A 25,966-nucleotide genomic window follows, 5' to 3' on the forward strand; every position below is an offset into this window, starting at 1 on the left:
ATCCGTTTCTTTTTATTTCCTGATATATTTTGTCGCATAATATTAACATTTTTGGGGGCTTATTTAGTCGGTTGTAAGATACAGAACTGTACTTAATCACATTTTTTAGTGGAAGTACAATGTTGGCAACAAGATTCACTTGATATAATTGGAAATTATTTGAATACAATACAAACTTTTTCTTCTTTTTTCCGTGGGTTTTTTTTCTACTTTTTTTTTAATTCCTTTAAAAAAATGTCATTGTGTTTATTTTTTCCGAGCTGTTACTTTTTTCTTTCTGTTCTCCATTTACTTTTTTCCTACATTTCTTACTTTTCTTTTTTCCTGGCTTTTTCTAAATTTTCCTTCTTTTTTTCTCTTCCTTTTGTTTCTTTTTTTCTCAGCTTTTCACTCCTTTTTCATTTTGGTATTTTTTTCTTTTTTGTTCTATTCCCCGCTTCCTTTAAGTCATTTTGTGCATAATTTTACATAATATTTGGTCATGTTGGGATTAACGAAGCAAAAACAACCTGAAGAGCCGTTTAGGACCCAAAAGAGCCGGTTCCTTTTAGTGAGCCGAGCCGAAGAAGCCGGTTCTCGACAAACTACTGACTTTACTTTTCAACTACGTTTGACATTGACTTCAAAATACCGCATTTAGGACACAACGTCAGGGGAACCCGTGTATTTTTACCTTCATGCACTGTAACTTTGACTTAAGTCGCTTCTTAATAAGTAATTTTGAGCCCTCATTTTTGTGCGCTGGCTAGATTTTCTTGTGCGCTGAGAATGTGCGAGCAGTGAGCAATTGCGCACGCGCGCAGCTTAGAGGGAACACTGATTAGAAGTATGACAAATATCTAAAAAAAGCACCAAGTGAATGTTCTATAAGTATCAACAGTCTCTCGTGGTCCGTCACTCCTGTCCCCCCTACTTCTGCTGCACCACGCATAAACCTCTGTTACGTTAGCAACAGCCGACTTTCTTCATGATAAGTGCGCATCATGCACTTGCATTTCATTGTTGTTAACTTATTTATCTTTTTGCTGTATTTTTCTTGTTCAATTACTATTTTAATGTGTTTTTTTGAGTGATCAGCAAAACACAGAGCTCAGGAGGTAGAGCGCTCGTCTTGGGATCAAGGGATCCCAGTTCGAATCCCGACTCGTCCGTGTTATATGTCGAAGTGTCCTTGGGTAAGACACTGAACCCCTAATACCGCCAATAAGCAGGTTAGCGCCTTACATGGCTGCACGGCCGCTATTGTGAAGCACACTGTAAAGCGCTTTGGGAAGTCTTGACTTGAAAAGCGCTACATAAATGCAGATCATTTCATTTCATTTCATGTGTTTTATAGCTCTTTAGGGTCAAGTCAGATGCTTTAGGGAGTCTGGAAACAGATTAATTCGTTTTCAATTATTTTGTATCAGGAAATGTGGTTGTAGTAGGGGCAATTCTAGATAAGATCCGATTAATCATCGTTGTAGAAGTATTACTATAGTGTAGATAAGAAACAAAAACATCATAATGCTGGAGTCAGGTTGCCTTATTAGAAATATTGATCTTCCAAGGGATATCCAAAACATTACAGCTGAGCAAATGTTGTGTTCACAAGTAATAGAAAAATAAACAAAAAGGGAAGTGTTTCCTTTTTGCGTCAAGTGTGTTGTTGTCTGGTCCCTTCTAACGACCATCTGCTGTGGACAAACTAGACGGAGCTGAAAGTCCTGTCAAAGCCAATTGCCTCTTCGGAGATTTTAGAAGAATTTAATCAAAGCCTATTCTTTTTGACTCAAGAGGGTAAACCTCGTATGACTTTGATTGGTCTTCCGTAAAAGTGAATGTCAGCACCTTAAGTGCACGCTAAAGATTCAATTCATTGTGATGACTGATGAGGCCCTTGCAGTCTTTGCTTTCCTGCCAAAGATTCCCATTCATTTAACTCACTCTATAACTAAGGTAGGACAACTTGTGAAACCATGCAACCTGCTAAATTAACGTTGTGAATTAAAAATGTCTCTTATGGTGCCAAACCATCCTTCAGTGTTGAGATAATAATTCACAATCTTCATGATGCACAGTGCATTGTTAAAATTTAATAATTTTGGATCTGCTTACAGCAGGGGTGTCAAACTCGTTTCACATCGCGGGCCACATATGGCCTATGTAAATGTCAAGTGGGCCGAACTATTCAAATTATACCATACATGCTATAAATAACCAAAATATCCTGTCTTTTATTTGTTTTGGTGTAAAGTAGCACAAGAAAATTAGGAAAATGATGAAAATTAATGGGCAGCACGGCGGCGCAGTGGTTAGCGCTTGTGCGGCACAGTTCATGTCATGGGAACCTGTCGTGGGTTCAAATCCAGCTCCAGACTTTCTGTGCGGAGTTTGTATGTTCTCCCCGTGCTTGCGTGGGTTTCCTCCGGGCACTCCGGTTTCCTCCCACATTCCAAAAACATGCATTTCAGGTGAATTGGCCGGTCCAAATTGTCCCTAGGTGTGAATGAGTGAATGAGTTGTCTGTCCCCGTGTGCCCTGCGATTGGCTGGCAACCAGTTCAGGGTGTCCCCTGCCCACTGCCCGAAGATGGCTGGGATGGGCTCCAGCCCCCCCGCGACCCTAATGAGGATAAGCGGTACGGCTAATGAGATGAGATGAAAATTAATGAACATTTCTGTTACAAAACTCTTCCCCCTGTGATTCAATCTGATACCTCAGGGGAAATGTTTAAATCTAAGCTTAAAACACACTTCTATTCTATAGCATATAATTAACCTAAATTTTATGTTGACAATATTGTGTATTTTCTGTTATTGCAACATCCATTGCAGCCTGGTCATCCTGGAAGGGGGATTACCTCATGTGCTTTACCTTCGCAATGTTTATTCATTTACGTCATGTTTAGGTTTTTGAGTTTTTCCTTTCCCTCATGTTGGTTTTAGATCAGGGGATGGTGTAATAATAGTCTGTGGTTTGCAGTAATCTGTGGTCTCTTCAGCCCTTTGAGATTCTTTGTGATAAAGGGCTACACAAATAAACATGACTTGACATTTCATGGACAAATATGCAATTTACTTTTATCATTCACATAAATGCATTGCAACTGATCCCAATGATTCAACAAAGGCACAAAACTTTGACAATAAATTGGTATCTAAAAATATAGTAATGCACTTAAATATATTAAATAAGATTTATAAAGAAAGTAATTTTTAAACCATTTGCATATATGCCAATAAAATCTATATTTAATCCGTGCCTACACCTTACAAACTAAAGGGAGTGATGTTAAATGAGTAAAGAATAAATTATTCACCTGTCCAGTAAATGTGTAAACTTCATACATGAAACGTATATACAATACATATCTGCGAAATTGAGTCGTACCTTCATTAAAGCGTACATGCCGACTTACTGAGTGAGTGTGTGTGAATGTGTGTGGAGAGAAAGAGAGAGGAGAGATCAAACAAGTGAGTGTAGGATTGAGGAAAAAAAGTGAGGAGTGAGAGAGAATGAGTGAGGGAGAGGGTAAGTGAGTGAGAGAGAAGGAGATAGAGAACAAAATAGAAAGAATATATAAGTTATAAAGGTAAGCAGTATGTAGTTAAAATTAATCAATGTTTTTTTCTTTGGGGGGGTGTCATTAAAGGCGACCTAACGACAGAGAGAGAAAACAAATATAAAACGGTTTTATAGATTTTAAAGGTAAACAGTACGTATTTTAAATTAGTCAATATATGAGAGACCAAATTGGGCAGCACGGCGGCGCAGTGGTTAGCGCTTGTGCGGCACAGTTCATGTCATGGGAACCTGTCGTGGGTTCAAATCCAGCTCCAGACTTCCTGTGCGGAGTTTGTATGTTCTCCCCGTGCTTGTGTGGGTTTCCTCCGGGCACTCCGGTTTCCTCCCACGTTCCAAAAACATGCATTTCAGGTGAATTGGCCGGTCCAAATTGTCCCTAGGTGTGAATGAGCGAATGAGTTGTCTGTCCCTGTGTGCCCTGCGATTGGCTGGCAACCAGTTCAGGGTGTCCCCTTCCCACTGCCCGGAGATGGCTGGGATGGGCTCCAGCCCCCCCCGCGACCCTAACGAGGATAAGCGTTACCGCTGATGAGATGAGATGAGATGAGAGACCAAATTGTTTGGCATATGCATAGATTAGGCAGCACAGCATAGAGCGCGGGACACAAAGTCATCTCACTGAGATGCAGAAAGGAACGCAGAGCTGGTGTACGGTCACTGTACAGTGTAAAAGATTATATGATATGAATTTGCCAGTCAGCATCGGAGATCTCAAGTCAAGGGTTGCCGTCCAATCGGCTTGAATTTTGGCTGCCCGAACGTTCCTCACTGGTGCGGGATGCAATTATTTTTTTCCCCCGATCAGTTTTTTTTTTCTTTAATCATTGAATAGCCAAACATTTTTAAACTTGGCTGCCCAAAACGTTTTTTGGAGCTGCAGTAAGGGTCTGTAGGGTTTTTTTTTTAATTCGATCAAGTCAAGTCAAATGTATTTATATAGCCCTTAATCACAAAAATGTCTGGACTGCACAGGATTACAATGAGACAATTACCTGATCTTAAACCGATCTTATTGTTTTGTTTTGTTTTTTAAATCCGCAAAGGAGTGAACCAGCAATAACCAAAGCGGGAAGTAGTAGTAGAGTCTCTGGATCTGCTTTTATTTATGGAAAAAAAAAATATCGTTATTTTCCAACATCTAAAAAGCATCCAAAACCAGTGACCGTATAAATGAAAAATTATTTGCTGATGCACTTACTGAACCGTCAGGCTAAAGCAATTTCTGTTTTTTCTATAAATATATATATCGTATGTATTCGAGAATAAGCACCACTAATTTTCTAAATTGGGGTAAAATGTGAATGTTTTTCTCAGATCAAAAAACTATTGAAAGTGTCAAACGTTGAGGTGAGGTTGCCGGCTGTTACAGGGAATGTGGGAGCATTACACATAAACAGTAATTATGTTATTATTTTTTTTAAATCTAACATTTTAAACAAAAAAAGCTTTCATTCGGAACTATTTGTCAACTCACCTTTTGTGTCTTGGAGGAAAACGGGTGTTTTTGGTAGTTTTAATTAAACATCAAGAGTGAAGAATTTATATATTTAAATAAAACCTGAATTCAAACAAATTTTGACCTATGCATCATTCACAGGAGTCATGTAAAATTACACTTGAAGCATAATCCCAAAACAATTATGTTAATTATTCACGGTGGTAGGCAGTTTGCACAGTAGACACGACTAATCAGTCGAACATATTTCAGTGGCTTATGGCCGTGGCACCATACGCCTCAGTGTCTGGCATATAGTTTAGATTAAGTTGTAGAATGTAAAAATACCTGTTGGTAGAAAAGGTGAGCTGGCTGTTGGAGCTGTGCAGGACTTCTCCAGTGCTGGTGTGAAAATGAACAGTGAAGGTGAGGACAATGCCCAAAGGGAGAAATTTCAGGCTCTCCTTTGTGTATGTACGCAAGACTGGACTGGTGCTGAAGCACACATAAGACACAGGCACCACCTGAGAGATGACGAAAATAAAACAATTGCATCATAAAGCAGACAGTATATTAATTGCAACAAAAGATTTTATGTATTTGATTATTCAAATAACACTGCAGCGTTTAGATAGATAGATAGATAGATAGATAGATAGATAGATAGATAGATAGATAGATAGATAGATAGATAGATAGATAGATAGATAGATAGATAGATAGATAGATAGATAGATAGATAGATAGATAGATAGATAGATACTTTACCCTGTCTTTAGCATTTTGATAATAGTTGACAAATGATAAGCTTGCTTGAAGATTTTCATTAAAAATGTTAACCTTTATTTGGGAAAATGAGTGCAGGGCATGGATTGTTTTTTTTTTATTTCTAGATTAATCACACTCCAATTCTGGCAGTAGTCTAGATTTTTTTCTAGATCAAAATGCTTTATTTCATTTTAATACATTTATGTATAGAGAATTTTACAATTTTGGCACAGCATATATTCTTGAAAAGAATGGCATTTTATATAAAATATATATAATAATGTGAAATAATTGATATTGTTGAAAAAACATTTTGTTAATGACCCAACACACTCAAGTGGAAGGGTTAGTCATTAGCTGTTACATTAGTTCGCCAATCTGGCTCCAAAACAGGAGTGCCCACTAATTTCAATAAGGGAGGCGTCCTTATCAGATGCCCGAGCCACCTCAATTGGCTCCTCTGGATGCGAAGGAGCAGTGGCTTTAGACAGATTACCTCCCGGATGATTGAGCTTCTCACCTTAAATAATCTCTATCAACTCTGAGAAATCCATATCGGTCGATCCTTAGAATGAAGCATACCATTTTGAAACGTTTTCGGATGAAGACAAACTTAGATTTGTTGTCTTATAACGTCACATGCAAGCACTTCACAGGTAACAGGCCAAACAAAGAGTTTAAATGCCAGAGTTCACGAGTGTCTGCAGCTCCTCTTTCCCTCTCAACTTCCCGATGCATACATTGAAACATGGACCCAGTTTTTTTTTTGACAATAATTGTCCAAAACATCTGTGACCGCGCTACAGATGCGCCTCTTCAGTGAATACTCGCCTCGCACACTCATTTAGATTTAATATTAGATTAACGGTGACATTTTTTTTGTTTCACGACAAGGATCCCATATTAAGGCAGCACGCTCAAATGATACAATATTATTTCCCCTAACAGATTCAGAGATTCAGATTCAGATCTACTTTATTGTCATTCTAGTACACGTGTATACAGAACGAAATGTCGATGCATCTGACCCCCACAGTTTCCTTGAATGTACAGATATAAATAATGTTGTATTGTATTTTGGCTACGTATAGTATTTTACCATAGTGCCGATAGTGCAAGAAGAGTAGCTAACCAGATGTGCAAAATGGGCAGTCAGGTTAACAAGTCAGGTACACGGCGCTGCTGTGCCCTCTTAACCAGTGATGCAGTGTTCACGGACCAGGTGAGTTTGTTTGTAATGTGCACCCCTAGGAACTTGATACTGCTGACAACCTCCACAGCCTTGTTGTTGATGCAAAGTGGGGCATGGTTGGGCTGGTTTTTCCTAAAGTCGACAATGATCTCTTTAGTTTTGTCGACATTCAGGACCAGGCTGTTGTCCCTGCACCAGCCCACCAACTGCTCCACCTCCTCTCTGTAGGCCAGGTCGTTGTCATCCCTGATGAGGCCCACCACTGTTGTGTCGTCAGCATACTTCACGATGTGGTTTGACAGCTTGTACACTGAATGTAAATGCTGCATTTTTGCATTGCAAATTTGTGGGCGACTAATTGGTCTTTAGGGAATGATGCAGAAATTGGTTAATTGTATTGTACTCTAATTTCAAACTTTCTTAGAGGAATAGCCAATGGCAGCTCTGCAGGGGATTTGTGGATGGATAATACCATTACCACTAATTTATAATTTAGGGTATTTACAATTTCATTTGAAATGTCATGAAACTGATGTTTTAACATAGCATGTTGTAGAATTTTGGCTAAAATACCAACAAAAATCTCGTTGTGTCATGTACTGATAGAACATATTAACATTATGTCAATCTTAAAATGGAAAGTTTATCAACGGGGAATGAGATGATGAATCACATAAGGAAAAAATAAAACGTCAAGGAGAAGCTCTGAAACTGACCTTAACGGCAATGATGAGAGTTTGATTTACACCGAATGACTCTTGTGAGGTAACCAGCAGTGATGAAATGCCGGTGAGAGAGCCAGAGAAGAGGAATCCCTTCTCATCAACTTGAGCAACAGAAACCTGGTCAGTGTTATCCAGAATCTGGTATGAAAGCTCACTCATACCATCCCTAGTACATGTCAAATAACAAAAACTGTTACAGTTGTTTTCATTTATTAGCAATTACCTTAGAAATTAAATAAACCAACAGGTATTACCTGTTGGTTTTGAGTGGAAGGACTGAGTTCGGAGTCATGAGTATCTCTTCCGCCTTGATTTTTGGATTAACCATGAGTAGTTTGTCATAGACCTTGAAATGAAGCAAATTTCATACACACTTTTAAGATGAGTGGATTTGTCCCTAATGAGTACAGTGTTTTGTCACTAAACATAATTTACACTTCAGATACATCTAGATAAGCTTTCATTCAAATCAAGCACTTTTTAAGGACTTTCAAAGCAAATTTTCCAATTTTTCCTGTAAAGCATTTAACAAGACATATGATTTTTTGAAAAGTAAATTGTGAATATATTTGCTTTTGAAACTGGGGTAAAAATGACGGTAATATGTAGCTTACATTTTCAGTTGCAAGGAGTTCTTCCCGTTAAAATTTACCACTGGGAATTGCTAACTTAATTTTCTTAATTAAATTTCCATAATTGATACGTAATCCTTACACTAATATACATTTCATAGTACCCCGTTTAGGTGTGGCATGCAACTGTCCCCTTGGGTGCGACCTGTAAGGGGCAATAAAGATTCATAGGAAAATGCCAGCTTATCAAGAGGGAAGTAAAAATACAAGAGCAAGGCGAAGCCACCAGAGAGCACTCTCTGACAAAGTTGAAAACTTTTACCAAAACATATCTAATCCAGCCGTTTATTCAGGCACAAAGAATTTGTCTGGCTTCAAAATAAAACAGACATAGACTAAAATACTAGTCTCAAGATTTTTGTTGTTTGAATGTTCATCTTTTGTTTAACAGTGGCAGGCATTACACCTCTTAATGGCAAAATTCAAGCACTTGTTGACTTTCAAAGACAATTTAGCAATTTCTCCAGTACTGTTATTATAACAAATCCGGTGTGCATCATGTATTTTAAATAGCCACAAATAGAGCTGCGATTTACCTGTGACATATGATTTATGGATCTTGAGTAAATTGTAAATATATTTGGTTTACAATCACAATTATCCACTGGGAAACACTACCCTAACTTTTTTCCAAAAAAATGTCTATGATAGATACTTAATCCTTGATCTAATACACATTTTATAGAGCCCTGTTTAGGTTTCGCAGCTGTCCTATTGAGCGTAAACAGCAGGAGGTGATAACGCTTCATACGACGATGCTGTGCAAACTAATGCCAGCTGCTGTTAGTCCTGAGGGAAGATGAAGTGCAATAGCAAAGCGAGGCCACCAGAGAGCAGTGTCGGCGTCATTTCTAAGTAGACTGGTTGAGAAATATGGTAATGATTTCAAGCATTTAAAAGCACTTCACCCAAAATTCAAACCCTTTACAATCATTGAAAACACAACATTAAAATTCAAGCATGGCAAGCACCCTTACAAACCCTATAACCTGGAAATAAAGAACTTCAATGCTGCCTTTTGAGTTTGTACCTGGATTTGAATCTCATCGTTGAGCTCTGCAAGATTGCCAGCAAGTTGACCAACAACAGGTTCAGTAACTTTAAGGACAACCTTGAGCCCGGTCCGGCCTCTTGTTCGACCGGTTACCCTCATGCCAAAATTGTGCTCCGAGTCGAGCTCCACGTTTGCCTATCAGTGAAGGTAAGAAAATCAAGTCAACGCTTAAGCGTGAAATACAAAGAAGCAAGGACAAATATGATCTATTATGGAACATACAAAAACACCATCGGCAAAGAGAAAGTCATCCTGATCTAATGAACCATAGATGAAAAACTTCAATGCAAGAGCAAACAATTAAAAATTAGATGTGTACCATTGAATGTCTAGAATGGACATCAAGGATATCCCTTTTGGTTGTGGACCAGTGGAAGGTAAGACTTGGCAGTGCATTGCCAAATGTGAAAGGTGTCTGACTATTGGTCAAACCCATCACATATACAGGCATCTACAGAAGGAAATTAGTTAGAACAGTACAATTGGAAACAATAGATGCACTGTACACTTTCAAAGCAGTACTTGCGCTCCAGTCTGTATTCGAGTGATAGGCGCTTTAATTCGAATGGCAGTCAAATACACAACTTCAACTTCTACTTGATCCTAAAGACACAGAGTTAACATATGAAGTAACGCTTGATAATAAAAAAATAAAACAAAAATCACTTGCATTATCATATACCTTGCACACAACAACCAGCTTTCCAGTTTCAGCATCAACAGCTTGAATGAGACCTGCCACAGTGACGTTTCCAATGGTTATACCCCTGACATGACCAATGTCATTTACAGAAGCGATGTCTTCATTGGAGATTGAAAACAAAATATTCGACTGAGGCTGAGGGCCACCCTCAGATGTGATCTAGAAAAAGAAGTATTTTTGAAAGGTAATGTAAATGTAACAAGTATTTCAGAAAAGTTATAAGCGACTGTTTAACCACGACATAATTACAAGCAAAATTCATTAGATGAACCTTTAACAAAAGCTCTTTATCCATTGTGCATACTAGTTCATAAAGTTCTGAATTAGATAACAGTGTTTTTTTATGAACACTACAGTGCTCTGAAAAAGGATCTGTAAATTCAGCATCGAGGCCAATGCCGTTTTCCAGATGAAGCCTAAGTCCCTTTTGGACGACTAACTGTCTGCTGTCACAATCATCAGGACCACACACACATAAACACACCTGCATCATTGCTCCTATCAGCAGAGTCATTTTACGGGGGATGAGCTTGAATGGTGGAAATACCTATTAAGAAACAGTTTACACAGTTGGCATATGACAGGTATTGTGAAAATGAATTAAGTAGCGTCAACCAATGACATACCTCAATTTGTTGAGGAGCAGATGATAATTTTCTCTCATACCTATCCACTACGACTGCGGATATCGTAGTTTGGCCGATGGAAACTCCTTTTACTAGATAAACTGCAGTGTCGAGCTCTGTGGACTCTACTACTGGTCTGAAAAAAAAACAACATTTGGCTTTGTCCTTTGGTATCAGATAAGACAAACAGCTACATTTTCCAAATAACTTACATTAGTGACACTATTGAAGATGCTGCCTTAACTTTCAATTTCATGAAACGGAAATAACTGGCTGGAAAAGGCTTCTTATTATCATCCAACACTCGGACGTAACATCTTACTGATTTACCAATTTCCACCTGCAATTGAGAAAAATGAGGCTCGTTACTATAGATATCAAAAATTCATCAGTTAAATAAAGAGAAACCCAAGGAGACATTTTTGTGATTAAGGGCTATATAAATAAATTTGACTTGAATTTTTTGACTTTGAATGTTACGGTCAAGTAAGGCCCATGAATATTAAAACCAACATTTATACAGTATAAACAGATTGAGTGCTACTTAGCAATGTATGGAATGTGTTACTTATACTGCAATGAGGATCATTGCTCAATTATTAATCAAAATTAGGGATTAACGTACTGTAAACTGACCTTGTCGACCACTCTTAAATTCACCTCCAAGATATCAGAAACGTGCACCGTGGCTTTTGCTGTCGATGGGAATGCCAGACAAAGGTCATAAACCAGCACTTGCACAATACCTGGCTGGACTGGGGTAGCCTGGGGATAACAAAGGGAGAAATTCAAAACAGCAAGATGATTCTTTTTGATTGCTTGTGCTTCAAACGGTGTATTTCTATTTTAACTATGACACAGGTAGTATTTCAAATAGCCCCACATACCTGAGCTGATGACTTGCTGTCTTGCAAGTCTAAATGTGCAATGTCTTTAACACTGGTGTTAACAAAAAAGTGACCTGAACCTTCCCGCAGCAAAAGGTTACCCTGCAAGAAAGAATTCATGCAAAGATGTTCATCTTAACTTTATGATTTTATTAGCATATTGTATGCATTTTATGAATGTCCTATATTAACCTCAAAAAATTAAGCTGTTCCATGAGAACCTTGAACATTCAAACATGCTATTACAAAAATAAACAGTACTAAATTACAAATACATGAACTGAACCATAACTTACAAATTAATTCAAATTAAATACAAATTTTCACTTACCCTTAGATCCGGGTGGTTGTATAAGGTCAATGTTTCAGGAAAAACTTGCACATCTTCGACTAATTTGAGTTCCAATGTGGCAGAGACAGGAGTAAATGCTTCAACCTATACATCAGAATAATTGAAAAATAATAAATACATTTACTGAAGTTATATAAAAGGTAAATAAGACAATATATAGAAGCCACATTTTTTTACAATAAATGGAAAGGGAAATGTATGGTTTTACTCTTACCAATAATGAAACAGTAGAGTTATCAACACATGGAGTGAGTAAATCTGCAGGATTTTGCTTTGTTTACCAACAGTCAAGTAAATTTAATTGCATATTTAATTGCTCATATAGTTTGTTTCACGAAGTTGCTCGGATATAATTTTAATGATATAGGAAAAAAGCTTAAAGGCTAACGTTTGCAGGGCTGGACGTGACATTTGTGTAACATGTAAACATGATGCAAAATCTCAAGAGCCGAGAGAGGAGCAAAGCGGGCAAGAAAATGTAAGTGCATGATGCTGCTCCTCCAGCATGCATGTATCAAACTTGAGTTTCTTCTGTCTTAGTTGTTCTGGATTGAACAAAAAACGATGAAAAGAGCCAGGCTGCTCGTCTTAGCTGCATTGCCGTTTTTTGAACCATTAGTCACTAGTGGATCAATACCTTGACAAACTAGAACACAATTAAAGGAGCGGCGAGAATACAAGCTTGCCTAAATATGAAAAAATAAAATAAAATTTAAAAAAAAGCTTTGAGCATTGGTTACATTAATAGGTGCATATGGACTGGAGATCTTTCCACACATTCATGAGTTAATAGGTCACAGTTAGATTGAAAGACAAAACATTTAGCTCAATGACAAAATAAATTTTTATGTTTGGCACTTACTCTATTATGAACTTTCGCTGCTTTGATATGTGAACGCTGGTAATCGAGCGCTGTCACAGTTATAGCAGCAGTCCCTGATTGACGATGCACAACAATCGTTTGCCGGCCTGTTACAGATGACAAAGAAAATAAACTGTTACAAAAAGAAAACGGGGGAAAAAATGTAGACTACGAAACACTAATGATGAAAGTCAAAGATTCAGTTCCCTCCTCTATTGCAGGTAGGTCCAATGAAATTTAACAGACTTAGGAAAAGACCGTTCTGTACCATGTAGTTTCAACTGTTTGTTTTCATCCTCAAAAAGGTGAAGTGTCAAGGGTAGCGAACGCTCAATACTGGCCCGGGATACTTGGGTAGATTCCCATCCTATGTTCAGTGAGCTAAAGTTGTCAAACTTTCGCCCTTCTTGATCAAAAGCAGCAAGGTCCAAAAGTGAATTGTGGTAATTCGAAACTGGGACCTTTAAAACAATACAAACGGAAAATGCTGTTATCAGAAATAAGAAATATATCTATAAACTACACTATAATCACACAATATCACAACACTGGGTGCATTTTTGAAAGAGAGGAAAATATACTATGCGCACCACATATTTATTCTGCTGCAACAGAGGGCACGCCATTTCCAACTGTGGCATGGCGTACACTGGGACCAAGATGAGACGTGATGGAGGAGTGCAAACAAACTTTACCGATGTCCTTTCGATAGCAGGATAAGGGTTGGTCACACTGGCCTTGTTACTCACACTCACTTCTAGCATCTGCACAGTTACAATATTATAGATCATTAGAGTGGGAAACCATACAAATGTTGTTTCTTCTCAGGGATCAGAATAGATTTGATTCAACCAAGAAATGCATTAAAAAGAAAAGGTCATGGATATTGAATATCAATACAAAGATAGTATAACATTACTTAGAAAGAATGGAGAAATTACCTGCTCTCCCAATGCTCTGCAGCCTACACTGACCAGATGTTGATCAGAATTATGGGAAATTGAGCTAGTCAGTGAAATGCTCACGCTTTTTTCATCCTCTGCTTGTAGATTACAGAAAAATTTAGATGGCTCTAGAACCCAAGGTCGAGGTCCACCCTCAAACTGCATGTCTTTGGAGGAACCCAATGTCACAACAGCCACAGAGACAGGGTCAATAGCCTGCCAATGACATAAATGACAAAATCACAGCAATAAAAACATGATATTTTAAAGCCAAAATGATAATTCATGTTTCAACACATTTAGAAAACCTTTTTTATCCTTTTGCACATTTTTAACTTTTTAATTTGTTTTACTTGCACCGGAAGGAAAAGTCGTCCGATTTCGTTACACTTGTATAGTGATAATAAAGGTCATTCATTCGTTCATCGAACTATACATTTAAACCCTTAACAAGCCAATAAAATTCACTTAAAATCCAAATCCAAAATGAAACCAAAGTAAATTTAATGCTTCTTTTAAAAGGTAACACTTAACTCCCAAAATGGAATAATTACAGAAAGCGTTCATAACAATGAGTAATTCAAGTTGGAACACAGATAAATCAAAGGCTTTTATGCTTGCCTGATTTTTATTTATTTTTTTCAATTTCATGCTTGCAGGAGAGTGTTGCATGGCATCTCAAGAAAACAGCTGGGACAATAGCATAAAAGCCTTACCTGGCCCCAGGTCAAATTTAATCATAAGCTGAAAAATTTAATGAGTATTCCACGCATTTTTTCTAAAGGTAGGTCACAGCGGTTCCAAAAGTGGCTGTTTAGAGACAACCCTTTTACAACTGTTAAACCTCTGCAACCATGTATTTTACATAGGCCAATTTTTAGATACTGTGAAAGAGTTGTACATGATTAACTTCTCTTTCCAGAAGTCAATCACTGATTGTGCACACTTGCCCGGGATAATCGCGTTTCAAAATGGATCTAGAGTTGTATTTACACACGTTTATTTTCAGCTCCGATTTGAATAAACATCATAAAATTGCATACATATATGTCGGCAATTTCATTGGCTAAGCAATTTGAACCGGTAAATACTGGTTAATTTGTTTTTATTTTTGCCTAAGTGGGTCATGTCTGTTTTCTCAATATACAGTGGAACCTCGGTTTTGAACGCCTCTCAGTCCGACCAAAAATTTTGAGAAATTCTTGCTTCGCTGTTCGGTCAAAAAATCGGAGTTCGAACACCGGAAATGCTTGAGTGCGTACGCTAGGGTGCGATGCTGAGCGGAGTACGGGTGTACATCGCTCTTTTCGTGACCAACTGTTATCGCGTGCGGACGTGCTTCGTTTTGCTTTCGCTTTTAATATAGGTGTACAAAGTGTTTATGCCCCCCCCCCCCTTTTTTTTTACACGTTCATGTTAGTGTAATCTTTCGTATGGAAGATTACGATAACGCGAACGTACGATTAGCCTGGGTTAGCTTTATGTTTACGTTAAACATTCAAGGTAAACATTCAGGGTGTTGGAACGGAGCCCAACATTCAGGGTGTTAGAGCCCCCTTTCCAATGAACCGCTCACCACTTGACCCAGGTGCTAAATGACTTGTAAACGACCTGATTTTTTTTATTCTTACACGTTCATGTTAGCGTAATCTTTCATACAGAAGATTAAGATTACGCGAACGTACGATTAGCCTGGGTTAGCTTTATGTTTACGTTAAACATTCAAGGTAAACATTCAGGGTGTTGGAACTGATTAAAACGATTTATTTTTATTATTTTTAATGGGAAAAATTATTTCGGTGATCGAACAAAATCGGGTTTCGAACATGGTTCTGGAACGGATTATGGTCGAGAACCGAGGTTCCACTGTAAGCCCTTCTAGACTAAAGGAAGGCTGAAAAGCGTGGAGAAAAAAAAGCTTGTAATTGGTCGAGAGAGGTGTCAATCAAAAGGTCAGAGGCTTACGGCCATATTGAAAATGCTCTCAGAGTTTACTTTTAAGAGGAACACGGCGAAACAGGCGGATAAATATTCTACACGGTTGTTTTTATTGGACTCTCGTGAATGTAACCACTTGTGAAGAATTACTTAATAAGTGGAATAGTACAGCACCATTTGGTTGAGTTATACCGGCTTTATAGTTATCGGGTATCTTGTAACAGCCTGATCGTGATGTTTCTGAGATGAGTACATTTTGAAATGATCATAGCTTGAATCCCATGACTCCGAATGAGTTTAAGCTTTCCAGTGCTACGTGGCATGGCATGTTTTAGTTACCGGTGGCATTGTGAAGACGCGTATTTGCTCCTCAACTGAGGGCCTGCATGCGTAACGTTAAAAGCTTGAACATAAAAGAAATTGAGCAATAGACCTGTAATACAAAGCAGCAGAGAAAAGAGAAAAAAAATTGTCATTTTTTTTTTCCAGAGCTAAGCGGAGGAGCACTAATGAACGTCAGTCATTTTTTAGAGAACAATGCTTTAGAAGGTCTAGGATGAAAGTGTATTGTGTACAGCGGATGTAACACTTAGCAGAAAAAAAATGTAAACACTTCAAGAGCATTGAAATGTTAGACAATGGTGCATAAGACACTTCATCAAAACATGTCATACCTTCAAATTTTATATCCTATAACAAATCTTAAAGCCCATCTCTGTTCCTATTCAGCAGAGGAAAAATATTTCAATAAATCAAATGAGCAAGCGTATAATACAAAATTAAAATGCATAGAGCCAGGAAGAAAGCCAAGAGGGGAACATTTGAAGAGTCCATAATCATCACATTTCTGCTTCAACAGCCTGTGTGTGTGAATATGCGAGTGTGTGCACTACAGGCGTTTTCACATTCAAGGACAGAGGCTAATTGGTCTTTGAGACCAGACCTCAAGAATCACAACAATAGGGAGTATCAGTATTTCCTCTAGACATGGCCCGGCAACCCAAAATGTAAAAAAAGCCATATTGGACCAGAATTTTTTTTTTCTGGAGCCGCAAAAATTAAAACCTTTACTAAAGCGCATACTGTGGAGGAATAATGCACCACATGACTATTGTTTGATACCTCGTCAAGTTTAACGTTAATAAATTGCAATAAATTTGTATTTGATCAAATTTTTAAAATTCAATGAAGAAATCCAATTTTTGATGTCTTTCATTTTGAGGATTCGAAAACAACTACGCGGAACGTGCATAATGTGACCCTTATATGGGTAACAAAAAGAGAGCAATAAAACGTAGCATGCTTTTATTAAGATAAAACAACAGCCTTTTGATTAGGTAAATACATAAAATATGCGGTTTAGTAAGTGTCAACTTTCCTATCATCATAGAAGAAGTACAGGCAGCAATTAATTCCCTAAAGAATGAAAAATCTCTAGGAATCAACAACACCCCATCAGAACTCATATGAAATGGTGGTGAACCAACTATAGACATCTTGACAAAGATTTGCAGAAAGATCTGTCAAACAGAACAGTGGCCATCGCATGGACAAAATCGCAAGTAATTAAGCTACCAAGGAAAGGAAACCTTCAACTATGCTCCAACTACAGAACCATCAGTCTCATCAGCCATGCAAGTAGAATTATGCTAAAGGTCCTACTGAATAGACTGAAACCACAGGTAGAAATTATACTAGCCAAAGAACAGGCAGGTTTCAGGGAAGGAAGGAGGTCCACAGAACATATTTTCAAACACCCGAGAAACCTTGAACACATTTTGTTAACTTGAAGAAGGCGCTTGACAGAGTATGGGGAGCCGCTTTATGGGCCACCATGCAGAAGTACAACATAAGCCAGAAACCATTGAACAACTGTATGCCAAAGCCAACAGTGCAGGACTGATCAATCGTACCATTGGAGCTTGGTTTCAAACCAGAGTCGGTTTGAGTATGGGATGGAAATCAGCAGAAAAAAAAAGTAATGACCAAATACCCCAAAGTTATCACTACAAACATCCCCATCAACCAGCAAGAGCTAGAATCTGACACCAAATTTAAATATCTTGGAGCTGTCATATCAGAAGGGGGCTCAGAACCAAAAATCATGGCAAGGATAGCTCAAACCACAGTTGCACTTGCCAGACGTAAACCCTTCTGAACAGACAAGAACATAGCAGTGAAATCAAAGATAAGACTCATGCAAGCACGGATTACTTCCATCTTCTTGTACACTTGCGAGACATGGAATCTCAAAGCAAAACTGGAACAGAAAATCCAGGCCATGGAGATGCGATGCTACAGGAAACTTTTAGGCATCAGCTACTTATCCCATGTGACAAATAATACAGTGCCCAACACCATCAGCGGGTACATTGGACCCTATGAAGAACAGTTGTAAGCTGTGCCCAGACAAAAACTTCACATAACAAGATCATCAGCATTGGCCTGGAAAATTCTCCAGGCCACAGTCCAAGGGGGCAGAAAAAGGGGAATACCGAAAAAAAAAACTGACAACATTATGGAATGGACTGGTGCCAACTTTGCCACGACCATAAAACAGGCCAGGAACCGTCAACAGGGGAGAAAGCTGCCCGGAATTGCGTCCTCCTTCGTGCCCCAAAAACCCATGCCGTTAAGAGATCCATGAACCATGTAGGATTGATTTCTATGCAAATGTCAATCAAATCAGTGCATGGGTAAAACACAGCAGCAGCATCTTCTCTCTCTCTTTCTCTCTCTTTCTTGATACTAAAAGCAGCAATCCTCGGGCCTAAATACCAAAACATAAGTGTTATCCCCAAGTGTCCTTTAAAGTATATACTGACAAAATCACTTACAAAAAACAGCTACTTTGTTACTAAAAAGTGCTTGTGACAGCATTGTGCTCTTAACCGTTTAATGTGACTTCTGTGTTGAAATTAAGATTGCAGCATTAGACTGTGACACTGACCCTTTAAAAGGGGCAAAATTGAATGTCGAACTGCTACTGGCCAAATAAAAACTAATAAAACTGCAATCCCATTCAACATACATACTAAATGAATAATTCCAGTACTATTCCATCAGGATCTCTAGACATTAACAGAGAGACATGGGATCTTCAGTGTGTACTTTGGCGTCCCAGGGTGTCTTGCCAGAGGCACACGCCTATGTCAGGATGTACCCAGGGGAGGAGGCATTCAAACCAGATGCTTGAGCAACCTTTACATTACAGAAGAACAGTGGCTCTACTTCTACCCACTTCCCAATAACCAAGTTTTTCACCCAATATTTTAGCAAAAGTGTTGTCACCAAAGAGTCCAATATCACACCAGATACTGCACAGAGCAGCCTGTCGATTTCTCGCTCCATCCTGCTTGCACTTGTTAACAAGACAAATTATACTAATATTTGTAACTAAGAGGATGTTTGAGTCTTAGTTGGTAAAAACAAAAATGCACCGCAAGACACTTTGTGTAAAATTATACATTGTATCGTTTTAAGCTTCGAAAACATCATTTTTAAAGACTTACAGAGAGTGGAAGATAAGCTGCAATAGTGATTTTTGCACTGAGATGAACATGGCCATGGGTGTAGCTGACTGTGACTGTGGTATACCCTGGGGACAATGCCTGGGCTCTCACCCCACTGCAGTGGCCATGGCCTGGTGCTAGTCGACCTGCAAAGCATAAATACAGCTATTGGTGAAAAATGGAACGCGCTTCTGTCCCTCCATAACAAAGAGCTGCTTTCCCTTTTTACATGTATTCGTAAACTGATGATAACAGTGGTGCGACTAACTATGAGAGTTAAAATAGCCTTGGGAAGTGGCATAATCCTGATTTAAAACTTTTATTTTTTAAATTGTGAATCTTACAAAAAGTGTTTGCTCCCAAAAAAACATTTTTTTGTAATCAAACCAAAGTGTTAAACATTTATTTTTGTCTTAATCAAATCTCACAAAGCTGCTGATATTTCAGTGCTCTCCTACATGCAGATCTCTTGTTAAAGATGTTCTACAGTGCTTAGTAAAAGTATAGAGATCACGAGCAAATCTTAGGGATCTTCGCAAAAACTACTTTTTAATTTTTTTATTTGTTAGCACAGTATTAAATGTTAAATACATTTGGTTTCTTTTCACAATTATATGTCACATGTTGTTCATTCTTAGAAAACATTTCAGGTTTACTTTCTTTAAGTTTGGGCTTTACTGTTGCAAGGCACTGTATGGGGTTTAAGTATGAATATTGGCTAATTCCTGTTCACAAATACAGACTAGTAAAAGAGCAATCTAATGTGTGATTCACATTAATCACATTAATCTTTTTCGCCCAATTGCAGGCTCTGTTTTGCCCAGATTTAGCCTATGCGAGCCGGTAAATGCTAAAGACCCGCCTCCTTTACCTCCAAATATATTTCGCCAATCGTGACCAATTCGAATGATGATTGACACATTGGTCAGGAAATGAAACGCCGGTATATATATCCCAGCATACACCGCGGAATACTTCGCCTACGGGGGAAAATCTAGTCTGCGGCTGATTGCCTTAGTTACGAGACCTTGCGACTCAATATTGATCCATATATAAGGTGCAATGTATAATAAGGCACAAGGTCTACTTTCTAAAAAAATAAAGGCTTTTAGGTGCGCCTTAATTATTTGCCCAATTGCACTGCCTTAGGAGTGTGCCTATTATGAATGCTGGGTCTTGTTTGTTGCTGAGAAACTACTGCACCTACTGGTAACTTGTCTGGCTGGTAACAATCAAAAATATACTAAAAACCAGGGATATTCTGGTTCGTCACATTAAACTGCTATTATTTTAAGCAGCACTGTATTTTCTTGGTGTTGGGTTTTGTTAAATACATTTCCTCCAAAAACACAACTTATACTCTGGTGCGACTAATATATAGTTTTCCTCCTTAATTACGCATTTTTGGGCCGGTCGTACTTATATTCGAGAAACTTACAGTCCGGAAAATGCGTTTGTTTTAGCCTGTGACCAGCTCAAGTTTGACTTGACAAAACTGTACTCCACAAGACGATCAATGACCCTCACACATGCACATTTGTCACATTCCCTTTGAGGCCAATTCAACTGTGAATGAAGCAACTGGCAACATGTAAAGGTCATTGATCTTTCCTGCACAAAAGCAGCTTCTGCACTCTAAAGACATTTGCAAACTTGCCTTTGAGATGCTGGAAGATGCCATGGATTTCCTCATCAACCTGCAGCTCGAAGTGGGAACAGTCACTCAACATGACACGCTCCATTCCTTTTTCCTCTAGTAAGCCGTATATGGTGAGAGGCAGCTCTAGAACCATGCCTACTCGGGCTTCCACTTTGCAGGGAGCAAAGTCCATAGCCACAGGTTCAACAACATATACCTAAGGGAATAAACATACAATACAAGAAAAATGATCAGAGTCAAAGTTGGAAGAGAGTATACACAAGTTTTATTTGTGAAATATATGCTCACACAACTTGAATAATGACAAATTGTAAAATGGATTTTTGTAAAGCTAAATGTTTTCAAACAGCTTACAACGGATTGTTGTATTTAATGAAATAAATGCACTAAGTATGAGTACATCTAAAGAGGAATATTTATTCCTAAAACGAAATAAATTACATAACTAATACCTGCTTATATATAAAGACTCCTCATTCACTCGTATTCAAAAGCAGCAGGTTTACATTATGAATAACAAGTTTACATGGTTATGTTTGATGTGCATGTGTGTAGACGTGGCTTAATTATATTGTATCATTAGGAAATGAACGTGTGGGTGAGTTTGAGTTATTTTGTTGATTGTTTCTGAATAAGGTTTTGCTTTGAAAGAAAAAAAAAAGTTGGGGAAAACATCCAACTGTTCTTATTTGAATATTTTGACCAGGGTTGTTTATTTCTACTGATATGGGTGAGTCAATAGCAGTTTTTTTTCAATAAATAATATCAGTAAATAATCCAAATATAATGGATTAATTTATTACTGATTTGTTGATTTATTTTCATATCTAATTCTAATGATTTTTTATTTTACAATCTCATTTTGTGCAGTGGATTTTAAAAATTATATTTGAAAACATAAAAAAAAAATTATCATCACTTTTTTGTAGGGAACCAGATTTGGCCTGACCTCATCTCGACCCAAGAACCGGCAGCCCCTAAGTCAATTGAGTTTAAGACCCTGGACTAAAACTTTAATCTAGAATCACCTTACCTTCATCTCTCCAAAGTGTTGTGGGTTGCGCACATCACGGGCCATAATTATGCTGACACCTATTTCACTGGCTGTTGTCATTACGCCCTTAACAGTCACTGTGGCCACACTTGTGTTGGAAGAAGACCAGCTGAAATGGCCGCTGCCGCCTGTTGCCTATCCAAAATAATATCCAAAGCTATATCGTCACAGAGCATTAGTGGGAACACACTTTTTCTATCAACAGCTTGCCAGCATCTTCCTCATTCAAATGAATCATACCTTAATTGTGTACTGATAAGCGCCGACCTTGGGTTGCCATGGGAACGTGAGAATACTGGGACTAAGAACTATAGGGTTATAGATTCCAACATCCTGTTCATTGTGTCTTGGGTTGGTGAGCGTGTGGAGCACACCTTTCTAAAACACAAGAAGAACACAGGCAATTATCAGGCTTTTTTTCAAGGTCCGTCATCTTGTTTATACATTCATAACTGTTTTAGGTAATTATGAGGAAGTGTGAACCATACTTACATCATCCTCAACAGCTACTAAAGTAGCTTCAATGACACAAAGGCCATCCTTTATGGCTTTGACCCTGTGATAGGAGCCATTCAAGGAGGAGTGCAAAATTTCAAAGTATTCCAGAGAAATAACGGTGTTGATACGTATGTTCTGCCAAAGAAAAGGAAGAAATGGAATACGAGTCAATTATGGAAGGAATATGCCTGAAAAATATTACAGGGAAGTTGTGAAATGGAATATAAATTATGTTATGTTCAAGCATATCAAACTTAAAAAAAAAAAGTTTTGATAGTCAGGGGTAGCCCAGAAACTATTTACGGCCCTCAGGATGAAAGTTTGAAGCTCCCGTCTCAATAGGTTAAAGATAAGGTGTGAATTGACGAATAGATGCTAGAGTATTCTGTTGTGAAACCGAGCACAAGTAATAAAAAACACAAGAATAAAATTTACTAAGACACAAAGGACCATTTTTCTTCATTAGTTTTTGCCCAGCCCTTGGTCAGTGTGTAAAAACAAGTCATGTATATGACAGTTCATGTAATTTAGCTTATTATTTAAATATATACACACAAACACACACTTTTTTATCACCACGAGGCACTTGCACCCCTAACCAAGTGTGGATGAATTTATTACCGATTTATTGATTTTAATAATAATTCCCAACTTATTTACTTTTAGGTTAGAAAACCTGATTCGGCCTGACCTCTCCCAAACCCTAGCTTCGGCGGCCCCCCAGGTAAATTGATTTCTATAATTCTCTTGAAAATGGTGTTACTGTATGGAATATGTGCATCAGCTCTTTAACATACATGCTCCATATGAATTTTACAAACATATTTCGGTTAACTTTTTGTTCACTTAAAAAGAGGAAAGAACATTTCAATTAATCCAAGGCTCGCGGATAAAGTATGTCTGATACATAAATTTAGGTCACCTATTACAAAAAAAAAAAAAAATAGTCTTTATTTTGTTTCTACTACAAGGGGTTTGAGTGGAGGATGCAACTTATGAGTGTGACTTAAACCTAAAACTTAAACATTTCTCTAACTTTTGACCTGTTGTGAATGAAGCAAGAACGTTAACCAGGAACTAATTAGCCACTCACCTGCAAGACCGGAAAAATATCACTTTTTGCATGTATAGTACTTCCTCATCAATTCTGTATTTTTTCTTAGAGGGTTCCTACAGCCTAGGGCTAATTAAATTCAAGACTTTTTAAGACTTTTTAGATGCCTTTTAAATTCAAATTTAAGACCAAGTCAGGAAAAAAAACAGAACAAAAAACACAAATAATTCTCTCACACAATACATTGTGCCTCGTACACATTACCTGGCACAGCTTTTATCCTTGGCGAAAAATGTTCTCGAACCCTTCATTAAATCTACATCTTCCCATTGTCCGAAGTAAAGGTCTGTCCCAAGTTGCGGTGTATTGTGAGTAGTCCTAAAAATTGCATTTGCTCTGAAAAGCCTGACTGAAACCACATCATCGTTTTGATAGTTCCGTTATTGTGGTCACTCCATGTTCCCACAGAAGTAAATCGGCTAATTATTAAAAAAAGACAATTGATTAATGTTACTAAATCTTTTTAGTTCAAACAAATGGAAATCTTTTTAATGCGTATAGATTTTGGAGACTTTCGAAAATGTTATGCAAGAGATTTTAATGCCAATCTAGGCCTTATTTTAAATAACGAATTCAAAGCCTTTTAAGACTTCCGCAGGATCCCTGTCTGTCCTAATATGATTTTTGTTTCTCAGGTGTAAAAAAATGTATAATATTTATATCTAAAAAGAACCGGAATAATTTCAAACATATGTACATGTTTCATGGTCAAAAAAAAGATTTCATTAACATTTACTTACTTCGGAAAGGTAGAGTTTGTTGCCAGATTTATCAAACACTTCAATCATGACATCATAATATCGACCAGTTTCCAGGACCCAACTGTCTCCAGGCTGGATTTTAAAACCTAAATGAATCAAACAGGTGAAAAAAAACATTCTTGTAAAAATCACTTTCCTCTTGATAGTAAAAAATTTTTTTTTTTTTTAATTTAAAAACTAGAGTGGCTGAACTTACCTAGGTAACCAGGTTCCACCACATACAGAGTGCTGTTGGGAAGACGAAAGACGCCTTGCATTCGAAGGCCTTAATATTATTTGTAAGGAAAAAATAAACGGACACAATCGAGGAAGGATGTGCAGAGAGCTTTGCTGGGGCAGACCACTCAATGTTAATGGGAGGTACAGTACTCCCTCGATGTATCGTGGTCTACTTTTTGTGGCTTCAATAGTACTGATATCTAATAAATAAATAAATGTTTCTAATTCTAATAGTTTTGCCTGTTGCAGGACTTTTTTTTAACGCAACCCCCGCAAAAAAACAAGGGATTACTGAACATAAAACATTTTGAACAAGAAACATGCCTTACTAGACAACTCACTCAAAATAGTTGGAAATTAGCTATGTATGTTACGATGCAACTTGATATTATCATTTTAAGAGATCTTTCCAGAAGGATACTTTTATGTTCAAGCACAACATTTATGTGCCCCAACTGAATGGCTGTGACTGTGGAGGTTTTTTGGTCCAGACGTGCAACAGCCACATCCGGGTTCCCGTTTTTGACCATGCTGTTCTGAAGGTGCAGCTCATACTGATCACATGGCATTGAAAGCTCTTAAAAACAGAGTGTGACAGTATCACATGAGATTTACCATAAGAATCAAATACAAACACCACCCAAATGTCATACCAGTTATTGAGCCCTGTCTTATCTCCAAGACTTGGTATCGCATTGATGATCCGGCCATTAGGTAAACGTCATGTGCGGGGCTCAGCAAGATGTTTTCCAAGATTAGCAGTTGCACCTCAGCTGCGTTTACACCCTGCAACACAGACATAACAATATAATAAGCTAGAGCTTATTTTTTCAAGAACGGTGCTTACAAAGGGTGCTCGCCTCAAAGAGGATATTAAATAAAGTTAACTTGGGTCTTTGGACTGACTAACCACCCACCAAGTGTAAAATCCAACAACCATGTTGTTAATATGCTACGATTCCTGAAAATGTGTTCAAGTGCAAGCTTTTCTGCTTGAAAACCACACTGCAGCAGAATAGATTCAGTCAACTTTGGCACAAATTATTTGGAGGTGTAATGTTGGAACCGGGGGGGTTATATGGTAAAACAGTTACATTGCCTTATTTGACTAGAGGTTGCCAAAATAAATTTATGATCATTACTTCGTAAACCTTACGTCAAAATAGATCGATTTAAGTAGAATTGTTAAAAGTGAAGTATTTCGTGTAAACTATTAGATTAATTTAGGTTAAATCTGGTTTTTATTTTTTACTTACAAACAAGCAAAAACAAAACCAAATTCTCTCATTTAGTCAACTGATGAGTTTGATTTGAACTCAAACAAACAAAAACAAGCTGCACATGAAACAAACTTTAAAAAGGATGTACCAAATTTCCAGGACTATAGGGTTTACCTAAAATCCCCAAACTGCCCAAAAAATTTGAGAGTGCCTCTTAAAATCCGGTGCACCTCTTACCAGAAA

General features: G+C 37.8%; 1 protein-coding gene across 2 annotated transcripts in view; it reads right to left on the minus strand.

Annotated features, from left to right (window-relative positions):
- Positions 1-25,966, minus strand: part of nup210 (nucleoporin 210) — a 46,153-nt gene that overhangs the window by 12,166 nt on the left and 8,021 nt on the right. For both annotated transcript variants that reach the window (XM_088330836.1, XM_088330837.1), the window contains exons 6-31: positions 25,157-25,289; positions 24,925-25,080; positions 24,481-24,549; positions 24,264-24,370; positions 22,404-22,544; positions 22,152-22,289; positions 21,891-22,046; positions 20,855-21,053; positions 19,198-19,343; positions 13,745-13,963; positions 13,394-13,567; positions 13,072-13,264; positions 12,804-12,910; positions 11,921-12,025; positions 11,590-11,691; positions 11,339-11,467; positions 10,915-11,042; positions 10,703-10,838; positions 10,561-10,623; positions 10,056-10,235; positions 9,896-9,976; positions 9,693-9,824; positions 9,350-9,508; positions 7,942-8,033; positions 7,679-7,853; positions 5,351-5,526 (exon numbers count right to left, since the gene is read on the minus strand). In XM_088330836.1, coding sequence (XP_088186962.1) covers positions 5,351-5,526; positions 7,679-7,853; positions 7,942-8,033; positions 9,350-9,508; positions 9,693-9,824; positions 9,896-9,976; positions 10,056-10,235; positions 10,561-10,623; positions 10,703-10,838; positions 10,915-11,042; positions 11,339-11,467; positions 11,590-11,691; positions 11,921-12,025; positions 12,804-12,910; positions 13,072-13,264; positions 13,394-13,567; positions 13,745-13,963; positions 19,198-19,343; positions 20,855-21,053; positions 21,891-22,046; positions 22,152-22,289; positions 22,404-22,544; positions 24,264-24,370; positions 24,481-24,549; positions 24,925-25,080; positions 25,157-25,289 — 3,596 coding nt within the window. The remainder of the gene's footprint in view (positions 1-5,350; positions 5,527-7,678; positions 7,854-7,941; positions 8,034-9,349; positions 9,509-9,692; positions 9,825-9,895; positions 9,977-10,055; positions 10,236-10,560; positions 10,624-10,702; positions 10,839-10,914; positions 11,043-11,338; positions 11,468-11,589; positions 11,692-11,920; positions 12,026-12,803; positions 12,911-13,071; positions 13,265-13,393; positions 13,568-13,744; positions 13,964-19,197; positions 19,344-20,854; positions 21,054-21,890; positions 22,047-22,151; positions 22,290-22,403; positions 22,545-24,263; positions 24,371-24,480; positions 24,550-24,924; positions 25,081-25,156; positions 25,290-25,966) is intronic.

This window comes from Urocampus carinirostris, chromosome 3 (genome assembly GCF_059441175.1).
Source record: "Urocampus carinirostris isolate Australia breed hairy pipefish chromosome 3, RoL_Ucar_1.0, whole genome shotgun sequence".
Classification (NCBI taxonomy): domain Eukaryota; kingdom Metazoa; phylum Chordata; class Actinopteri; order Syngnathiformes; family Syngnathidae; genus Urocampus; species Urocampus carinirostris.